A 20,307-nucleotide genomic window follows, 5' to 3' on the forward strand; every position below is an offset into this window, starting at 1 on the left:
AACTGTGGTAGGAGGGAAGCCTGCCCTAAGAGAAGGCAAATAATGGGGAGTTGTAGAAATGCAACATCCAAACATGTTTACGTCTTAAAGCCCTATTTTCTGCTAGCATTCTTTTGTATTCCTCTCACATTCTTTCAACTGGCAGTTTGGATGTGCAATACATAAAACTCCATAATAGTTAAGCATGTTAAAAATACAAGTGAGCTCGGGAAGGAACCGGTAAACAATAGGCTAAACATTATACAATGTCAACAGAAGCCTCGTATAAAGAAAGATAAAAGCAAGAAAAATGGCCACTGAAAGTCGCGAGCCTCCTCAGTATTTCATGAGCCAAGGAGGAACCTAGTGACTGTCCTTAGCCTGACTTGGTCACGAATAATTCACTGGCTAGATGGCAGAGAACTAGTTGGCGTGATGAAACTAACTTTGCAGGCATAGGTTGGTGTCGGGTGCTGCAAGAAAGGAATAATTGGATATCTCTAGGAGCGGCCTACGTCCTGTAATGGACGTACATTAGACCGACGATGAATGCAACATCAAAAAAAAGTTTTCCAGTAGTGTAGTAAAGAGCCCATAATATCCACAACTTTAAAATCCAAAGAGTGAATACAACCACAAGCAATCACAACGGCATAAAATAAGAAGGCTTTATTTTATGTCAAGTAGAGGCAAAAAATGCCTAGTACAAAACAAGCAATGTGGCAAGTTTGACTTGCACTTGCAGCAAAAGCTGCAGTTAACAGGTAGCCATGCATACATAAAAAAGTTGCATCAGCAACAAAGTCAACAGACAAATGTAAAAAAAAACAACATTGGGGTAAATAACATACGCAGGTACTTCAAGAAGTAGCCCAACATGGGAAGTTAGTCCTGAAGTGACGACTAGTACTACATTTGTGTAGCATCCTGCATTTGTTTAACATACGCAGAGATGCCAGCACTGCATGTGCGTTAATATCAAATTGCTCGTGTGTGGCTAGAACTATGGCCCACTTGGTCCCTCGGGGAAATGCAGCGGCCGTACGGCAAAGCTTCAAACACTCGAGTCTTGCCACATTCCGTGGCCACCGAGAGGAATAGACTGCCAGTGCGAGACCAGTAGGACTTCAGGGCCACCGGCGACACGGAGATCGCCTGGACCTGTTCGAACTTGCTGTAGCCTTTCCACTGGTAGATCGCGACCGTCTGCAGGTGACGGCTGCCGAGCACAAGAAATGCGTCGCCTGCAGGAAAAATGGTTGACCTCTTACTCAAGGACCACGCACACACACAAAAAAAAAAGAAAGACAAGCACGAGTTTTGATCAAAACTTGTTTAACAACCCGAAGCTGCGTGATCGACTTTACGGATGCTGTAGTAGGGGTAACTGAACCTCTGGTTTTTTCAATGTGCACCCAAGGTGTGGTACTCGAGTGTTTTTGCATTCCGCCCCTGTCGGAATGTGGCCGGGTATTGAACCCGCAACCGCTTCCTCGGCAGAATGCCTTAGCCAGAGGGGCACCGCAGCGGGTACAAGCAGAAATAAATCTTGCAGTTTCACACATGTGGCCTAATATTTTGCCATTTTCCAAATAAACAGCAAGTGCTCAGAGCAGGTGCTCTACGCTTGTCGACTTTGTGCCAGAATTCCTCAGGCCACAACTACAGCTAGTGAAATAAACAGCAATGTTGCAGCACCAAGTCATTACAGGAGCTAATTTAGACATGATTTCTAATCAATTACTGATGAGACATATTCGACTTGTCTTGTGTTAACTAAAGATCCAAACCCTCTAGATACTAAATTCAGGCACCCTGAATAGTTAACTGTAATAGTAATTCTTTCAACAAGCCAGTTTTGGTACTGCGAAATTATGTGCATCACGATGCCATGACACTGGCTCTCTTCATTACTGCTATCGCTGCAGCTGTCACGCACACAGCCATTTGAAATGCATGCAACATCCTTTATGAATTTTATTTTTTGTGAGCAATGTCATCACCCCTAGTCTCAACAGTGCACGACATTCGAGACAATTTTAGCATCAAGCTAAAGTATCCGATGGCTCCAAAGCCTCATACTTGGCAAGTGCGATCCTTTTACATGCGAGAAACATGTGGTTGAGTTCCTGCTACTTCCAAATTATGTGAAGGACTCCTTCAACCCTTTAAGAAATCATTGTTTTCGAAAAAAAAAAAAAAAAAACAAGGCTTATTTTTTTATGTGGCATGCTTCGATAACATCGATTATCCACACTTTCAGCAGTCACATTTTCGAGTTCTAACCAACTAAATGGAAGCGATGACAATATTTACCGCCATGTACGTTTTGAAAAAAAGAACACCATTTACTCTGCATGCAACAAGACACTTGGAAAGCGGTAAAATAGTGATGCCAAGGTGGGCTCATAATCGAAAAAGCAACAATCGCCTAATATGAGCCGAGATTAAATTCTGGGGTTTTATGTGCTAAAACCTGGATCAGATTATGAGGTATGCCGTAGTGGAGGGGGGGGGGGGGCTTCGGATTAATTTTGATCACCTGGAAATTTGTAATGTGCACCTAACGCATGGTTTAGAAAGTGCAGGCGAATTGAATGGACCCATAGCCACTAAGCTACTGCAGCAGGCGATGATCCGAGATCTTCAATTTCCCACTGAAGGAATCCGGAGTAATCTCTATGATACTAGCTCAAAAGTCCACTTGCCTGCAAACCTGAAGTGCTCCATGGCGTTGACGCCGGGCATGGGAATGTTTTGAAGGAGCTGAAAGCGGCCGTACATGTGCCGGTAGATGCTAACTGGCTCAGTGTGGGCATCAAGCCAGCTGTGCTGGTCCTGGAGCCCGGTCTTTTCACTCGCAAATGCACACAGCAGCGAGTTGTCCACGGTGAGGAACAGCGTCGACGACGCCAGCGACGTGGGCACATCCGCCATTGGCACAAACTGCATGAAAAATGAAGACATTGATGCACAGTATTATTAACTCTGAAGATTCTCAAATAGTAAGATTGGAGCTGTAGGTAGGTGCGTGCATGAATAGTAGTAATTCTAGAGACCAAAGCAAATATGAATTTAATAAGGCCAGAAGTAAATTGAATACTTTCGGAATAGCGCTCAATGAAGAAAAGATTTTTAGCATTAATATAGAACTAGGTATGTTTGCATGCTAGCATTCATAATGTTGGCAAGTTTTATTACATTGCACATTATGAAGCACCATTTACTAAACGCGGAATATTAGAAACAAATAAGCAGTTTGTTCAAATAACCAAGACACCCGAGTGTGGATTATTCTGGTTTATAAGGAATATTTTGGCTCCCTGAGTGATGTGCACTTCACCATGCAACTTTATTTTGTACTATTGCCACCGGGGTAAAAATTGTGCCTTTAATCCAATTTCGGATTTTACTGCTCACTCCCGACGACTTGAGGTATTAGAAAATTATATGTATTTACATACAGTGACTATTCTATTTGAAGACAAAATTGAACAAGACCGTGTTTGAAAGGGCAATATATTTGCGGACTTCCATTAGTAGGTGGTTCTTGCTGCATGCATTATTCTGGAGACTTGCATCAAAAGCTAGGTCACGTTAAAAGGAACCCTCAAGAGGTTAAGTTGTATTGGTAGAGCACTTCTAGGATTGCAAGCAGGTCGTTGGAGGCTTGGCAAGCAAGACAGGACAAAAGAAACAAGTGGCAACCCCACCTTCACACTTCACCAATTTTTCACAATGTCATGCAGTTGGCTGCATTCACACGGTTTTTTCGCGAGCAAAGAAATGCTTGGTCTGGCAAATTCTGCCGACCTTTTGTTGTATAGGAAAGAAGATGAAGATGGTGGCGCGGGGACACTAAATAAAGAAGATGTTCAGGCATCGGATGCATCATTCCTCTGTATTCTAAATACAACATATTGGCGACGAGATTTCAACCCATGCAAGTGCAACAGTCCTGGCGATTCCTGCTGCATCACCACAATGAGCATTCCGGGATTGCAACCGCCACCGCCTTTCCTGCCTTCGCCTGGTCATCCGGCTGTCCCATGGGACCAGTGGAAGCAGGCCTTTCAGACGTACATGGTGGCTTCTGGAGCTTCAGAGCTTCCAGCCGAACGCCGAAAAGCTATCCTGCTCACATGCCTTGGTATGGAGGGGCAGCGGATCTTCTCTACACTAAAGCCAGCGGACTTGCAGTCTGGCTCTGCTCCCGCTACTAGTCCTTCGAGCACAGGTGACACCGGGTCGACGAATGACGCATATGACTCTGCAATCGCCCTGCTTTCGGATCATTTCAAGCGTTCAGTCAACGTCATCGTGGCTCGACAACGTTTCAGTCGCCGTGCTCAGCATGCAGGTGAGACAGTGGAAGAATACGTCTCTGCTTTACAAATCCTCATTGCAGACTGTAATTTCGGAAGCCTCGCTGATGAGATGCTACGAGATCAGTTTGTCTCGAAAACGACGAATCATCATTTACGTGAGCGGTTACTTTTTGAGGGCTCATCACTGACGCTCTCACGAGCTATAACAATTGCTAATCAGTACGAAGAAGCCGTGAGTCATGCTAAGGAATTTTGCGACGAGGCTTCAGTTCATCACGTTAACACCGCGCAAAGCTCTTCTCGGTCTTCTGAACAACCAAATGAACGCACAACTTGTAATAAGTGCAAAGCCAAAGCATCTGAGCATCCCGTACAAGGTGCCACGAACCTTCGAGCTTGCTATCGTTGTGGAGCGACTGATCATCTTGCAAACAGTCCTGCATGTAAGGCCCGCAAGCGCAGATGTCGTCGCTGCGAGAAGATTGGCCACTTAGATTTTATGTGTAGGTCGTCTGGATATTCAGCTGAAGTTCGACAAGTTGATGACGACGACGCTAGCTCCCACAGTAGCGGAAAAACAGTTTGTGTTGTCAATGGAAACAAGCATGGCATTTACGCATCCGTCGCTGTGGAAGGTCACCCTATCTCGTTTCTAGTTGATACGGGATCTTCTGTCACTATCCTGACTGAAGAACTCTATCACCAGTTTTTTGCAAGCTCTTACCCTTTGAAACCTACCTCAGTGCAGCTTTTCGACTACTCCAAGTCCAAGATAAGAGTTCGAGGATGTTTTGTCGCTTCAGCTGCGTTCCAAGACAGAACTGCTTGTATTCTTCTGTATGTGGTATCTGAAGGCACCACTGTACTGGGCTTAGACGCCATTGCGGCACTACAGATGAATATTGAAGGTAAATCGCTTCAGTGCCTTGCATTAGCCTCCAGCACTCCTACATTACCAGCTGAGCTACGTTCAGAGTATGAACACCTCTTTGACAAACAGCTCGGACTTGCCAAAGGATTCAAACACAAAGTTAAGGTTCGTGATTCCGTGCCACCCGTTGCCAGCAAGCTACGACGGCTGCCGTTTACCCTTCGGGAACAAGTGTCGGCTGAATTGCAGAAACTTGAAGCCCAAGACATAATCGAGCGCGTTGACGCCTCTCAGTGGGTTTCTCCTATAGTGGTTGTTCGCAAGAAGGATGGTTCAATACGAATGTGTGTTGATCTGCGAGAGCCCAATAAAGCTATAATTGTTGACAGCTTTCCACTACCACAGACAGACGAGCTGCTGCACAGCTTAGCTGGCGCCAAGCGATTCTCGAAACTGGATTTGGCGTCTGCCTACCATCAACTAGAGCTCGATCCTGAGAGTCGTGATCTGACTACCTTCATCACGCACGACGGGCTTTTTCGTTTTAAGAGAGTATGTTTCGGTTTGGCTTCAGCCCCATCAGCATTTCAAAAGATGATGCATCTCATACTGAAAGGGTGCAAAGGTGTACTTTTCTACATCGACGACATTATCGTATATGGTCGTTCTCGAGAAGACCATCTTTCAAATCTTCGCATCGTTTTGCAACGACTTTCTAAAGCGGGCCTGAAACTCAACCAGAAGTGCGTTTTCGACGTCACGGAACTAACGTTTCTGGGACATGTTGTGAATGGCAAAGGACTCTTTCCACTAGCGTCATCTATCCAAGCGATGAAAGAAGCTCCGGCGCCTTCAAACATCAATGAACTTCGTTCCCTGCTTGGTCTGGCGGGATTTTATTCCAAGTTCGTTCCCCATTTTTCGGATGTTGTGGAACCTTTACGGGCATTGCTTCGAGGCAACGAGCCATTTGCTTGGACGCCAGCTGCCGAAGAGAGCTTCGTTCGTTTGAAATCACTGCTGACAACTTGCAAGGTTCTACATTTCTTTGACCCGAACCTACCCGCCATCGTCACGACCGATGCCTCCGGGTATGGACTGGGCGCTGTGCTGCAACAAGATAACAAGGGAATTCTACAGACGGTTGCCTTTGCCTCCCGTACCTTGAGCCCACAAGAGAGGAAGTACTCTGCAGGCGAACGTGAAGCCTTAGCATGTGTTTGGGCCTGTGAACATTGGCACGTGTACCTTTGGGGTCGCCCCTTTGTCTTGCGAACCGACCACAGTGCTCTTGTCACCTTGCTGTCAACCAAAGGTGTTGGACATCGGCCATTGCGAATTTCACGTTGGTCAGCGCGACTTCTTTGTTACAACTACACCGTAGAGTACCGTAAGGGAAGCGATAATGTGGTGGCTGATGCGCTCTCTCGACTGCTTTTGCAAGGAGAAACCAATGAGGTTGCGGAAGATGAGTTTGTTTGCCTTCTTTCTCTGATGTTAACCATTGCAGAATTACAAGCGGAGAGTGCATCTGACAGTACAATCGCAAAAGTCATGGACTTTGTTTTGTCCTCTTGGCCGGATAAAAAATCTCTGGAAGCGGAGCTAATGCCATATTTTCATGTACGTGCAGAACTATCCATTGTACACGACTTGCTTTACCGTGGTGACAGGATCGTAGTTCCAGGTACCCTTACTCGTCGTTTGATGGAAGTCGCACACGAATCACACCCGGGGATCAGTCGTACGAAAAGCCGTTTGCGAGAGTTGTACTGGTGGCCTCGAATGGATAACCACGTGGAACAACTGGTTAAAACATGTGTTGTTTGCCAGTCATGTGACAAATCAGCACAGCCAACCGTAGCACCTATGCAACCAGTAGCTTTCCCTGACAACCCTTGGGAGAAGATTGCCATTGATATTATTGGCCCATTTGAGCAAGCTCCCATCAAATGCCGTTATGCAGTGACGCTTATTGATTATCACAGCAAATGGCCAGAAGTTTTCTTTTCAAGACAAGTTTCTACGGCGACAGTCAAGAACTTTCTGCTACAAGTGTTTTCTCGTGAAGGCTACCCGAGTGAAATAGTTTCCGACCACGGACCGCAGTTCAGCTCGGCTGAATTTGAAGAATTCCTTCAGGAACGTGGCATACGCCATTGCTTTTCTTCTGTTTATCACCCGCAAGCAAACGGGCTTGTAGAAAGGTTCAACAGAGTCCTCAAATCTGTTGTCCAGATGGCAGTATACGAACGGCGTGATATCCGTGTCGCCGTGACAGACTATTTGGGGGTCTACCGCTGCACACCTCACGCCACAACGGGAGTTGCACCCGCCGTTTTGCTGCACGGACGACTGCCACGAACACGCTTAAGCATTGTTGGATTACCGGATTCTTCATTTCACGAAAATCCAGCACAAGCGATGAAATGGCTGCGCCAACGTGTCAGACAAAACCAAGCATCTTCCAAACTTTACACAGACTGCCGTCGCGGAGCCCGGACAAGACACTTTGCCGTCGGCGACTACGTCCGCGTGAGAAAGTCGTCAGTTCACGGGAAAATATCTTCGCGCTTTTCGAAACCGAAGCAGATTATTGAGCAACGAGGGCCAGCTTCATTTCTTTTGGATGACGGTCGAGTGTGGAACGCTTCCAAATTTCAAGCGATGCACCCTGAAGCTGCGGAGAAGTTCACAGGCAATCGACCTGGTATTCTAGAATGGACTCTACCACTACCTGACGAGTCTCTTCAAGGTAGTGCATTTCCTGTGAGTGAACAACATGCTGACTGTCCATCTACGTCACGGCAAGAAATAGCAGCACAAGCCAGCAGTGACTCAAGTACTCAGCCGTCTTCACTGCAGGACAGAATGACCGGCCAACCCCCACGGAAGAGCGCACGAGTTAAAAGAACTCCATTGAAGTTCAGGGACTATGCGTTACGCAAGCGATAGTTTTTTTTTTTTTTTGACCGGGAAAATGTTGTATAGGAAAGAAGATGAAGATGGTGGCGCGGGGACACTAAATAAAGAAGATGATGTTCAGGCATCGGATGCATCATTCCTCTGTATTCTAAATACAACACCTTTCTGGCATGAAAAGCCTTACCGCAATGGTGCGAGGTCAGAATGAAAGCAACACATGCATTGGCCAACAGCTGTATCTGTTACAAGGGTACAGAAGAGGACTACAGCGCCTTAAATGAGCTAAACTACTCTTAAGGCTAGAACAGGTGCAGGAAATCTGCCATTGAATGCTTCGTACCATGTTAACAGCTCCCGATAGGGTGTAGACAGTGGAGTATGTTGATGTCAAGCCCTGCTTCCAGCTGTTTGCAGACGAGAGGAACACAATGCCGTCGAATTCCACAACGTCGATGGACGCCACACCAGTGGCATTCAGAGTTTGGTGAAGCTGCCAGTGGGCTTGGCCCGGTGCAAGCAGATAGATGTCGATGTGTCCACCTGTCAGAAGTAGATCGCTCAGTGAGGGCAGAATTATAGAAGCACAAAACGCAAGGGAGCGCCTCGTTTCTCATTTGAGGGCTGGTGGATAGCAAAAAGACATGGCCGAAGGGCTGCTGGTGCTTGGGCAGTGTACTGCTTCGCCAATATTCATTTAGATCACACATATGTATACATACAATATGCAGTCTATTCTCGTTATAAACAAAATTGCATCCAAAACAAAATTACCTTCGTTCTGTTCAATACTCGTTACACACTGATATATTGAAGAAATATTTTAGGAGTACTTCACTATATCCAATAATTCTTTTGATTGATGTTTGTTATGTCGAGGTTAGACTATTTTGTTAACTTATAAAACACTGCAAAACAAGAAAACCAGCCTTTGTGTCAACAAGGTAAAGGTTAGTAGCATCTTGTAATAAACATTTACAAGCATGGTTTGCCTTACATTACAGCTTGGAACTCGAGCTCGTTTTCACAAACTAGCATCTGTTCAGAATTCTTGCGCTAGCATGGAAGGCACTGAACTTAATTTTTTGCGATGCTGTCGTACAAGACTGAACATTTGCATGAAAAAAGAAACTTCATGACACTGCACTTCGGCCACGGTAGCACTTCAACTACAGGAACTGCAAGTACATGCTGGTTCGCCACAAATACACACTTGCCTTTGCTTGAGGGCAGAAGGTATTTGTTGAACGAGTGGGCGACAACCAGGTACGTGCTTCCGAGAAATTCAAACATCTTGACGTCGCTCACAAAGGCCGACGCAGTCACCCTCAGGTCTACCTTGACGAGCTGATCGCTCGCAAGCTGGCCACGTGGATCGAGAAGACCCAGGAACAGCACCTCTGCACCTGGATGTTCGCAACTGCACAAGACAATTATGGTATAATCAGAGACGGAAGGAAGAGGCAAAGAAATTATGAGGTTTAATTTCGCGATACTGCACAGTGGGCAATGAGGGATGCCGTAGTGAAAGGCTCCGGATTCATTTTAACCTCCTGAAGTTTTGACATGCACATAATGCATGGTACATGAGCGTTTTTGCATTCTGCCCCCATCGGAATGCAGTTGCCATGATTGGGATTGAAATCGCGCTCATGCTTATGCTCGGCAGCGCACTGCCATAGCCACCGAGCTCTCATGGCAGATGCGTGTCCGTGTGATAGCAAATGAAATGGGAAGGATTCCTCAAGGACAACCCACAGAAAGGCAGACGACAGCAGGACAGAAAAAGCAATACTGAGCAGAACTCTTCTACGATGACTTTTGAAGTATGCGAATAGCATTCCTTAGAGGTGGAAGTGAAGTTAATGTACACTTTATGATGACTAGGAATTTTGGGCAGTATCGCCATCTGTTGAGGCTGCGTTAAATGCCTACACAAAATGTCGCCAGATGGCTCCTCACTAATAATGACAATATAAAATGAGCGCACACTGAGCAATAGGAGAGACGGGCGGCTGCGGGACGAAGTTGGCGCACGGGAAGCAGACGCAGCAGTTTGTCGAGGGAAGGCTTGGCGGTCGATTCGTAGGCGTCGTGGCAGTGTGGCGAGGCTTCTTACGCTTGCCAGCTGTGTGGCAACCGATTCCCAATGTTATTTGACCTTATCCTAATAAATGTTTTGATTCATGTTTGCCTTGTCTCCAGAACCCACGTACCTATAAAGCAGAATTGCTGCAGAGCCAGAAGTGCTATGTACACTTTACACACTTTATCAGCAATCTGTCTTGCGAGTGTAATTGACGTTTTATGCAACGAGTATTGTGAAGGGCGGCACACAGAGACCAAAGTTGAGTAGCTGAAGTTGAATAGCTAGATAGCCGAAAAGGAAACCGGTCTGACAATGTCAAGAATGATATTAGCATTAAAAGTGAAGCAATGATGGATCACCGATAGCTTTTCCCTAGTTTCTTGCACTTTGAACAGTTGGCAAGTGGCAATGCTTACCCCAGTCTGCTCGAGGTGCTATTGGTCCAGACAACAAATCCAGGCTGTGTTGAGGCATGCCCAGAGGCAAACGGGAAATAGCGACGGCGCAGGGCGAGTCGTCCCTTGGACAGTGCGCCGTCCGGCTCTACGTTGAGCACCTCCGACGAGAACTCCTCACAGCAATTCTCTCTACCATGGAGGCAGTGAGTGGGCCAGGCAGTCCAGAGAACCATCATGTCAGCAGGAACTGTATTCCAGGGAGACCTGCACGACAGGTGGAACAGTCTGAAGTTCGTGCTCGAATAGTCAATTCAGGCGCAAATTAATTTCTGTGTATTGAAAAGTTCATTTCAGCACAATTATTGCAACTTCATAATCACGCGAAGCATACGGATTAAGAATTTGCAATTCTTCCGAGTTTTGTGAAGTTAAGAGAATGTGGGCTCCATGCTAAAGCTCTTTACAGGAACGTCAGATGTGAGACCATGAAGTGTTTTATGTCTAGCATACTTTGAATGCACCCATCCAGCCACCTGAAAGAAAAAAAATATGGCCGATGTGAAACATTCTGAGAAACTGAAAGAATGAACCCGCATCATGACATTACCGATAGCGAGAGCAAACGATCAGCTGTATGCCCTTCCAACTCATTGAACTAAATAACACTTTACAGATATTCGAACTTGCAGCACTGGGTCAATCAGAAGTGTTGCAAGGTGTATATGCAACACATTTTAAATGCAATTTCTGTCATTGCTTTTGATGCACTATAGTGGCGTTCAGAATTGTGCACAGGGCGCCTGAAGGGGATATTGCAGGGTTTAGAACAGTGCTAGTGATGGTATCTAGAAGAAAAAAACAAAAAGTTTCGCAATGATAACTCCAACTTTGCATTTCTTGAGTTCATTACCTACACTCGAGTGCCAGTGTTTTAAGCACAGTTACATTACTGGTATTACGCTCAGTCGGCCATGAAAGTTTATGAAACCCAGTTTCAGTGACGAATGTGAATGCAAAATCGAGGCCACATACATTTGTAAATGGTGCAAAAATGCACTGGGCAATAAAATAAAAAAGACCCGACACATGTGCCGTATGTTTTTGCACCATTTACAATTATGCACTGAAAGAAACGCCCCAGTTCTCAATCTCATTACAGTTCTGAGGCTATGTACCAAGACAGCAATTCATCGTTCTTGAAACTTCCATGTCCCTTAAATGTTTTCGTCCCACCGTACGTTGTGCATTGACAGTAGATGCTGACTGCCCTAACCGCCAAAAGTTTTGCAAGTAAAAATGGCAGTAACAGGCCTACTTCGTCCGAATTGTGGTTTGAGACATGCTAATACTCTACGGGCATTCTTGCATAGCAGTGCTGTACGCTGTAAGTAAAAGGACTGCATCCAAGCTGATGTACACCGAGATCGTAGATTGTGCAATGGAAACATTTGGTTAAGCTATTAGTCTGTGGATGGTAGCTGGAAATTATCTTACGAATGGCAGTGGAGACACTCGGAACCTCAGTAAGAATAGAACGAAAGGTCTTCCCGCAGTCACCGAGAAAAAATGTGCGAAGCTCCGTGGGATATGAAGTTTCACAGCATGAAGTCTGCTACTTCAGGTGTGGCACCCGACAGTTGAGAAGACGTGTAAGCATATTTTTTTTGCACTGGGAAATGGATCATTCAATACAGCATTGGGTGATCTTGAACTACACACATTTAAGCAGCATGTAGCACACAATGTGCATTAAGGAATTATTATCCTTCCACTTACTTCACGGAGCGAGCCATGGGGCTAGTCAAGATCCTTCGAGATGGAATATCCAGAGTCTGAAAGGCCCTGAAGTAGGCAAGACCTGTGGCTTGTCCTGAGAGTGATGAAACAGCAGGTCAACAATAGTTTAGGCACACACTGTCAACCAATTAGCAGACTTTTAAAAAGTAAATGCAGCTCTAATTACTCTAATCGTATGTTTGTGCAAATTAAAACAGTTCCCATAATCAAAATCGAACAAATAAGTCATGCAATATCAAGTGTTGGAATCGTAATTGAATGCGGTCATTCAATTTTCAGGAGCCACAAATTAGAATTATTAAAGGCGATTTATGTAAGAATCTATTACATATCATCCAAAAACAAAACTGACAGTTTGCATAAGAGAAGAAAAAAATGGAAAAGAAAATTCTACGCCTCTTGGTTAACCTTGAAGCTTTGCGAAATGCAAGAGGACTCGCAAATGCACGTCCAGAATACCCGAGCTGCAAATGCATGTCTGGATTCAGCACTGTTGACACAGACTGCACTTCAAATTAACACGGAAAATTTTCAATCCTGAATGTCCCGTCAGCCATTTTTGCCCACATTACACTGGTGTGACAAGCCAAAACATTTGCTTGAATTAGCAGCATAAAAAATGCATGCAAGCTTTAGCAGACCAGCCAATTTTTTTTTAAGCTTAGAACCAATAGCATTCAAAGAAAGGATGAAGAACTTTAGAAAGCAAGCTCAGTAAGAAATGCGGGGCATCATGCTGAACACCGACCTTTGTAAGCAGCATGCTGTCTCTGCAGGACAGCTTCGTGGTGTCGCAGGGCATCGACCATGCTCTGCGCTCCTTGCTTCCACCTGTTCTTGCCAGCGTCAAAGTTCTGCTTCAGGTTTTGAACGTCGATGCCGTTTGCGGTTCCCACGACCGTGATCTGTCCTACTACTTCGATCGGAGCCGAAAAAACCTACAGAAGATCGGGGAAGCAATCGATGTGAAAAAATGTACATTGAGAAAGGCATTATTGGCGATTTTTAGCTTTTTCCCCACAGTGCAGATGACATGCAGACAGGGAAAACAAATGAAACTGACTCGAGATGTGCCAAATAAGAATTATGAGGTCGAGCATTCCAAAGACTCGTACTGGGATATGAGGGACACCATAGCCGAGGGTCAAAGAACTACACACTTCATCACCCAATTTTAGTTGTGCACCCAAAGAAGCACACCACGAGTGGACTTCACTTTTCACTTCTATCAGCATTTAATTCTGACTACTATCAAACAAGTTTTTAAACAGCCACGATCATGTCTTTTCCTCTTCGATATGTCATGTGCACTTGAGTTTTCCAGAAGTTGTGCCCTCTGACACTTAAATTAGGCAGAGGTTACATGATTACACACAAATAAAAACGTAGCCTACAAGGACACCTGGCAGCAAAAGATTACTGGGCTTTGAGACTAGGGGGACAAACAAAACACTTACAGTAGAATGCGGTATCTCCTCAGGTCTGTTGACAAGGACGACATCTCTCGCAAGCTCGACCAGATCGTACCCGTTGACCGTCACTGTGTTCAGGTTTCCACGGACCTCCACGTCCTGGACGAATGTCTTCGCACCAGACAGCTTGTACTCCCCGGATTGAGTAACCAAGTGCTCCCTCAAAATGCCATTGATGCGCTCGTAACCGAGGTCACCTGGGTCAACAAGGTTAGAGAAGCAGGTTAACAGCTAATGAAAAAGTGAGAAGTGACGAAGGCACAGGAAAAGAAAACAAGATTTAGTTTGAGGAAGCAGCCCAACATCTGCCATGCTGCACACCTGGCAAGGATGGTGCCAATTGATTTCAGAGTGCTGCTCATTAAGTCACTTCTATAATGATTACACACAAACAAAGTCCAGTTAGTCGCAAGCATTGGCCAACAGCTTGGTAAATTAGTCTCAAGATCTTGCTACAGAATTATAAGAAGTAAAGTTGAACCTTGTCATAACGAAGTCACATCGACATGAGAATACCTTCGTTATAGCCAGTATTTATAAGCACATATTGCATGGTGGCACTGGTGAAAAAATGTTTAGGTGTACTAAGTCAGGTCCCATATTTTGTTATATCAAGGTTCAACTGCACGTGCATGCCCTTTTAGTATGTCTAAATTCAGAGCCAAAGAGCAGAAGTTCTCACCTTTTCTTTCCATGATATGCTTTAGCACAGAAGCCATTTCCAGAATATAGGAAAGCTACCATATTAAATATATGCAAAAGCAGCCACATTACTGCAACAAATTGTTATTCATTCATGATGTTGCAGATTGCAACATCATGCTTCACAGAAGGCTTTATAATATGGTCAAATGATACCACATTACACTACATGAAGGAAAGACACTTGCACTGCAGACTTCTAAACAAATGCTGACACTACTGGCAATATGAATACCAGCACAGAGATCTTAAGAAAAAAAAAAAGAAAGCAAGCACCTGTGCAGCATATCAATTGCCAAAAACATCCTAACACAAAATAAAGTGCAAGATATGGGGGTCAGAATATGGGGGTCAGAGTAGTAGCACCAGTAATTTTTAGTTGCAAGTTAGTGCTGCATGTGTATGTTGCATCTCGGGTGATTATGAATTGCCAACTCATCCAAGCTGCAATGACGATACTCTTAGGCTGCTCTTCAGCAGTAATTACAAGCACTGCAATAGAAACCATCTTGTCAATGTAATTACGAAGAGCAAGGCATTTCACCCACCGTAAATTGGAACGTCCCTCTGGAAGATGAGCTTGGACCTCAGCCTCTGATCGCCGCTCAGCGTCACCCTCTCAGCCAACAGTTGTTCCAGATACAGGTCGTTGACCTTATTGAGGTTCAAATTGCCCTGAATGGCCGATGGGCCAGCTAGGATGACCTTGCCAGGAATGCGCTGGTGTTTGAGCCTTGGCAGGACGAGGTCTTCAGGTATGCGCAGGCCGTTCAGTTTGCCTGGCAAGCGAATAGAATTTGAATACAATTCAAATAAAATTCAAATATAGACCGATCCATCTTCTTAGAAAAAGGAAAAGCTCTGAATAAGACACCTCTATATACCATAAGCTTAGCTACTAAGCCTCCCGTCAGCCACAGTGCCATCAAGTGCGTTTGATGTGCAGCATTTCTCAAAACCAATCTGGTGCGACACAAGAACTCCATTAGCTTAGCACTTTTGCTAGCTTTGCTCACTAATATAGGTAGATGAATGTAGGTCGATAGCTCCTTTCAGGCAACCTTAACAGGGGAGGGAAAAAAAAGGGAAAGGGTAGACCTATATATTCGAGTAAATACAGTAGTTGTCACAAACATTTTAACTGCAACCAGCTAAACTACAGTTCTCAATCATGTTCCTTGCTGCATCATTATAAGCACAAAAGTGGAACAGATGAAAAGCCTGGGAGAGTCATTACTTGCGCATGGCAAATAGTGCCGACAGTGCAAGAGATGCAACAGTACAGATGCACTGCGAACTAAAAGAATTGACTAGCCCAGCTTAAGACTCATTGCTTGCACAAGTGTGGTATGCTTGAAGAACAAGCAGTTTAGGCGTAGCTTCAAAATAAACTGCACAAGCAGCACACTTGAAAACATTCTTAGCCACGAACCAAAATCGTGCGATAGCTGCATCGGTTAGGGCAAAATCTTCCAGCACAGCAGAAGCCGGAGCGATTGCACTTGCAATTAGGGACGTGGAGAATAGGGACGTATCTGCGGCCATACTCACTGACTCACAAACCGCCTGTCGCCTGTATCTCTCCGGGACGGCACCCCGCTTAGTACTAAAAATTCTAGGGAGTAAAATTATTGGATTCCACAACCTCACTTGGTGCCCCGCAGACGAGTGGATATGCCCAAACAGACCGACACATAAACTCCACATAACTAAAAAACAAGATTTTAACAGGCAGTGGGAGGCGAGGCTTGCGGACGAGGTTCAGGACAGCTAATTGGCTCTCCTGGACCAAGCTCAGCGAGCCGCTCATGCCAGTGGAGCCCTGGACCAGGGGCCCCAACCATGGGACCTCAAATTTTGTTTTATTCCATTAAAGTTTCTCTCCCTATTCAGAAAATTGTCCAGTCTACAGCATCGCCCCCATAACATGACTACCGTATTCATTCGAATATCAGGCGAGTTTTTTTTTTTCCGATTAATTTTTAGCCTCGAAGTCGCCCCTCGCAAAGGCGCAACCGTATGCAAGCGTGAATTTTGCTTTTAGGTGTGGCTTCACGGCAGCGCGAATTTCGCCTTACAGTGTGGCTTTGCGGCAGCACGCACGGTGGTGCCGTGAAGCCATACCCAAAGGCAAAATTCACATATAACCCTCACTTAGCGTGTTGAAGCTCCGTTCCCCCTATTTCATGGTCGGCATTTGGCATTTTGGCCATGTTAGTAATTCAGTATTTCAGGCGATCCCCACCGAGTCGCGATAATCCGTCGGCTACTCTGTATCACCTTATATTGGTGTGCATACTCAAGTTCCTTTCTTGGGTGCTCCCAATTGCACCCTCGCATTAATATCTTGACCGCCTTAGAATCGAATAAATACGGTATGTACTAGTGCTGGCAATAACTATCCAGGCATTTATATTTCAGTGTTTTCTGATAACATCGGTGTCGAATGAATATGTGCACTCATTTGAATTGCTATTTTCATTGCTGCTTGCGATTTCAAGGTGGTCTTCACTTACACAATTGTAGATGCAGTGCTTGACGAGAGCTTATAATGTGCACGGAAAATTATGGGCACTTCACTAATGATACAGGTGCAGTTGACATGCTAAAGTTAGCGGAGCCCACCTAGTAGTTCTTGACACCAACGTTGGTGGAGTCGTCACGTACACATCAAACTGGCCTACTTTTAACACGGGCATTGACGCAGCTATTCTTAGTGGTAGTAGAACGTAAAGACTGCAGAACAATGCATGCTCGCCTTTCAGATCGATGTTGTCGACAGTCAGGGGGCCGACTATGGTCTTTTTGCCCTGGATGACATGACGACCGTGGGCTGTGACCACACTGGCGAGATCCGCGACGCTGATGCCACCCACAGGCCCATGCGAATGAACATTGCCGCGAACGTGAAGGGAGTTGGATGCAACCAGACCGTGTTGGTTCGTAAAGGTCTTTGTTCCGCGAACCACCTGGAAAGATGGGAGGACAGAGAAATGCCATCACGAGATTGACTGCATACTGGTTTCTTGCGGCCTTCATGTACGGTATGCTTGTAAAGCAAACTCCCGATTATAAAGTATGTGGCTACGAAATACAGCTGAATTATTTCATGAAGGCACGCAGCCTAGTGCATCCTGTCAGCAATTGTTTCTTTAGGTAAAGTAGGAGCGTTTCAGTTGTATTGGGTTTATTACAAGCTGGGCATTCCTTTTTAAACAGCAATAGGTACTGTACAGTGCTCAACACACTCCGAGCGCATGGCTGCCGGCGCTTTTTGCATCACCGGTGGGCGCTGTGAACACTGAGCTGATGCATTGTCGTGTATGATGAAAGCCTTTGCGAGGCATTATGAATGCACTTGGTCCACCAGCAATCACCCAGTGCTCTCCAGTGGCACAAAAAGAACTGGCCGGCATGTGGTTCTATTATTGAGGTTCAAGTGGTGAGCAATGCATACATCTAAGGAAGCGAAACAAGTGGAACAATGGTACACAAAGAAGATTTTCATGGATTGATGTTGAACTTATCCCTTACAAAGCAGTGAACAGCACAACGAAATACAAATCCATTGCACCAACATGGCTACCTACCCCAAGAACAATACTCATATTTTGCAGTGCACATTTGAATCTTTTCACCAAATTTTGATTAGCACATGAGGTACGCCCTCTCGCGGAATAAAATAAAGGTTGTCAGCCATAGCTGGCAAGGATTACCTGTCCTTTACAGTCTTGCGATGTAGTACAAGTGCTAGGTATGAGAAGGAGCACATAATTTCTTTATATACTCGCAAAGTTTTTAGCTAAATGCTTCAGATGAAGCAGCAAGGCATGTCTGTGCAAGAAGATTTCATTGTCCAGAAAACACAACATAGTTTTCATTTCCAATAGCTGTGAAGGCCTATTTTGCATGTGTCTACACATTCTTGTATTTACGAAGGGTAATTGAAGTTCAATAATTTCAAGTGCAAAGAATAGCCAACGCCTCGTACTGAAAGCTGCAGGTATAGCTTAAATCTCCCGACAGAAAACAACTTTAAGGGTGTTGAACCTGTTCAGCTGACTTCGTGACAGCGTCGTGAAGTAGGTCGGTCAGGTTGACTCCGTTGATCGGTCCAGACAGAGTCAGGGAGTCGACGACCACTTTGTCCAAAAAGGTCACTGGTCCATCCACCGTTTGTGGCACATTCCTCATGATGAGGTTGCCCACCAGTGCGTCAAATGGTGATCCGTTGAGGTCCCCGATAATGTGGACGTTGCCTTTGACATTCAGCTTGGAGAAGTGCTTTCGGTCGTACACCGACTGTTTCACACCGTTGTTGTACAATGCTTCCTTGTAGAGCTGCAATAGACCAAAAGCACGTGAATATAAAAAAAAAAAGTTAACTGGGTGGTATTAGCTCTAGGATTATTAAACAACTGTTTAATATCACTTTTCATGTATGCAAGTTTTAACAAAGAAAGAACAAATGATCACACGTGTGACCAGTATATTGGAATTGAAGAATGTTCACCAAATGAATGCACCAGAGGTGTGCATGCAAGGAATTGATAAGGGGACACTACAGATGAACACTAAATCAGTTCAGACTGGTAAAATATGGTTGTTCATAACTACTGTTTATTATTTGGCAGAAAATGGTGAACTATTAGTAGAGAAAACGAAGGCAAAGCTTCACAACTTTGGATACCTCAGCACCTGCACAGTAGTGTTATATAGATTTCAAAGTATTTTCTTGCATTAGGGTAGTCTGGCACAGTAAAATGTTAGAGACTTGGGTTGTGTGCTTGGTTAATTTCTAATGGAGCAGTTCTTTGTTATAAGCAATTAACTTGATTCGAGCAGACAGCGAACTGGGGTGGGCATATTAGGTGTCACTGCCATGTCTCTTTGATAGTACAAGTCTTTCTGGCTGGCCAAGCATCCATCATGATGATAGAAGCTATTCTGCTATCATGCTATTCATGTTGCTTAATATTCTGTAGTGTCCATTGAATGTGTTCAAAGTTCCGAAGCTCCAAGCCCGCATTCAATTAACTGTTACACACGAGGCTTAAGCATTGCACAGAGACTGACAATATACCTTAGTAATGTTGCAACCATTCAAGAGGCCACCGATTGTGATGTCTCCATCGGATAGCAGGTTTTTGAAGACAACCGTACCACCCAGCACTTCGTCTTCTCGAAGTAGTACCACATTGTCGAGATCGAGTCCATCGAGTTTTGCAGGTCCGTAAAGGTGCAAGCGGCCTACATAACGCCAAACAAATGTAGGTATGAATCAGTCTTGAATGAAATTGCACACGGAAGATGCAATAGTGGTTGAGACGAAGTTGAAATTGCAAACTTGTGAAAGTGCACAGCTTTGTGCCGTGTAATGAGAATATTGGTTGGAATTCCTGAAGATATTATCAAGTGCCAGTATTAGACTGCCTGGTCCAAAAAATGCACTGTCTTTGCCGACTCGCATCCTAAAATGCGAACTGCGTAAGCAATGCAAGTGCCAATCAAGTTTGCATCAAGACAATGAACTTGTTTCCGGTGGCTGGTGAAGATTGTTGACAAAATCAGTGAGGCTGCCTAAGCATTCCAAGAGCATGCATGCTGCACTACTACTGCAATCAATAACTTGAAAGTTCATGCACATGTACAATTGCATGTACATGAAAGTACTTACGTGCGTCAACACCCCCCAGGAAGGTCATAGGAGCAGAAATCAAGTTTTCTTGCGTTTTTGACATTGCTCGGA

At 44.9% G+C, this 20,307-nt stretch overlaps 2 protein-coding genes across 2 annotated transcripts; both read right to left on the reverse strand.

Moving 5' to 3' along the window:
- Window positions 1-626: 626 nt before the first annotated feature.
- Window positions 627-15,338, reverse strand: LOC119453047 (uncharacterized). Its single transcript, XM_037715029.2, has 9 exons — window positions 15,107-15,338; window positions 13,842-14,053; window positions 13,133-13,322; window positions 12,364-12,457; window positions 10,606-10,851; window positions 9,318-9,520; window positions 8,444-8,643; window positions 2,688-2,925; window positions 627-1,223 (listed from the first exon to the last, which is right to left on the reverse strand). The coding sequence occupies exons 3-9, from the start codon at window positions 13,191-13,193 to the stop codon at window positions 958-960; spliced, it is 1,308 nt and encodes a 435-aa protein (XP_037570957.2). The 5' UTR covers window positions 13,194-13,322; window positions 13,842-14,053; window positions 15,107-15,338; the 3' UTR covers window positions 627-957.
- Window positions 15,339-17,137: 1,799 nt separating this feature from the next.
- On the reverse strand, window positions 17,138-20,301 carry LOC125945451 (uncharacterized). The gene is made up of 4 exons (XM_049667206.1): window positions 20,236-20,301; window positions 19,642-19,808; window positions 18,609-18,899; window positions 17,138-17,527 (listed from the first exon to the last, which is right to left on the reverse strand). The coding sequence occupies exons 1-4, from the start codon at window positions 20,297-20,299 to the stop codon at window positions 17,138-17,140; spliced, it is 912 nt and encodes a 303-aa protein (XP_049523163.1). The 5' UTR covers window positions 20,300-20,301.
- Window positions 20,302-20,307: the final 6 nt, after the last annotated feature.

Source organism: Dermacentor silvarum, chromosome 5 (assembly GCF_013339745.2).
Source record: "Dermacentor silvarum isolate Dsil-2018 chromosome 5, BIME_Dsil_1.4, whole genome shotgun sequence".
In the NCBI taxonomy this organism is placed as follows: Eukaryota; Metazoa; Arthropoda; class Arachnida; order Ixodida; family Ixodidae; genus Dermacentor; species Dermacentor silvarum.

Coding starts and splice junctions, on each gene's coding strand:
- LOC119453047 (XM_037715029.2), bottom strand. CDS start 13,193: ATGGTCGATGCCCTGCGACACCACGAAGCTGTCCTGCAGAGACAGCAT. Junction 12,458..13,132: donor ACAGCATGCTGCTTACAAAG/GTCGGTGTTCAG, acceptor CATCACTCTCAG/GACAAGCCACAGGTCTTGCC. Junction 9,521..10,605: donor AGCACCTCGAGCAGACTGGG/GTAAGCATTGCC, acceptor TGTCTTGTGCAG/TTGCGAACATCCAGGTGCAG.
- LOC125945451 (XM_049667206.1), bottom strand. CDS start 20,299: ATGTCAAAAACGCAAGAAAACTTGATTTCTGCTCCTATGACCTTCCTG. Junction 19,809..20,235: donor CCTGGGGGGTGTTGACGCAC/GTAAGTACTTTC, acceptor GGCGTTATGTAG/GCCGCTTGCACCTTTACGGA. Junction 18,900..19,641: donor ATGGTTGCAACATTACTAAG/GTATATTGTCAG, acceptor GGTCTATTGCAG/CTCTACAAGGAAGCATTGTA.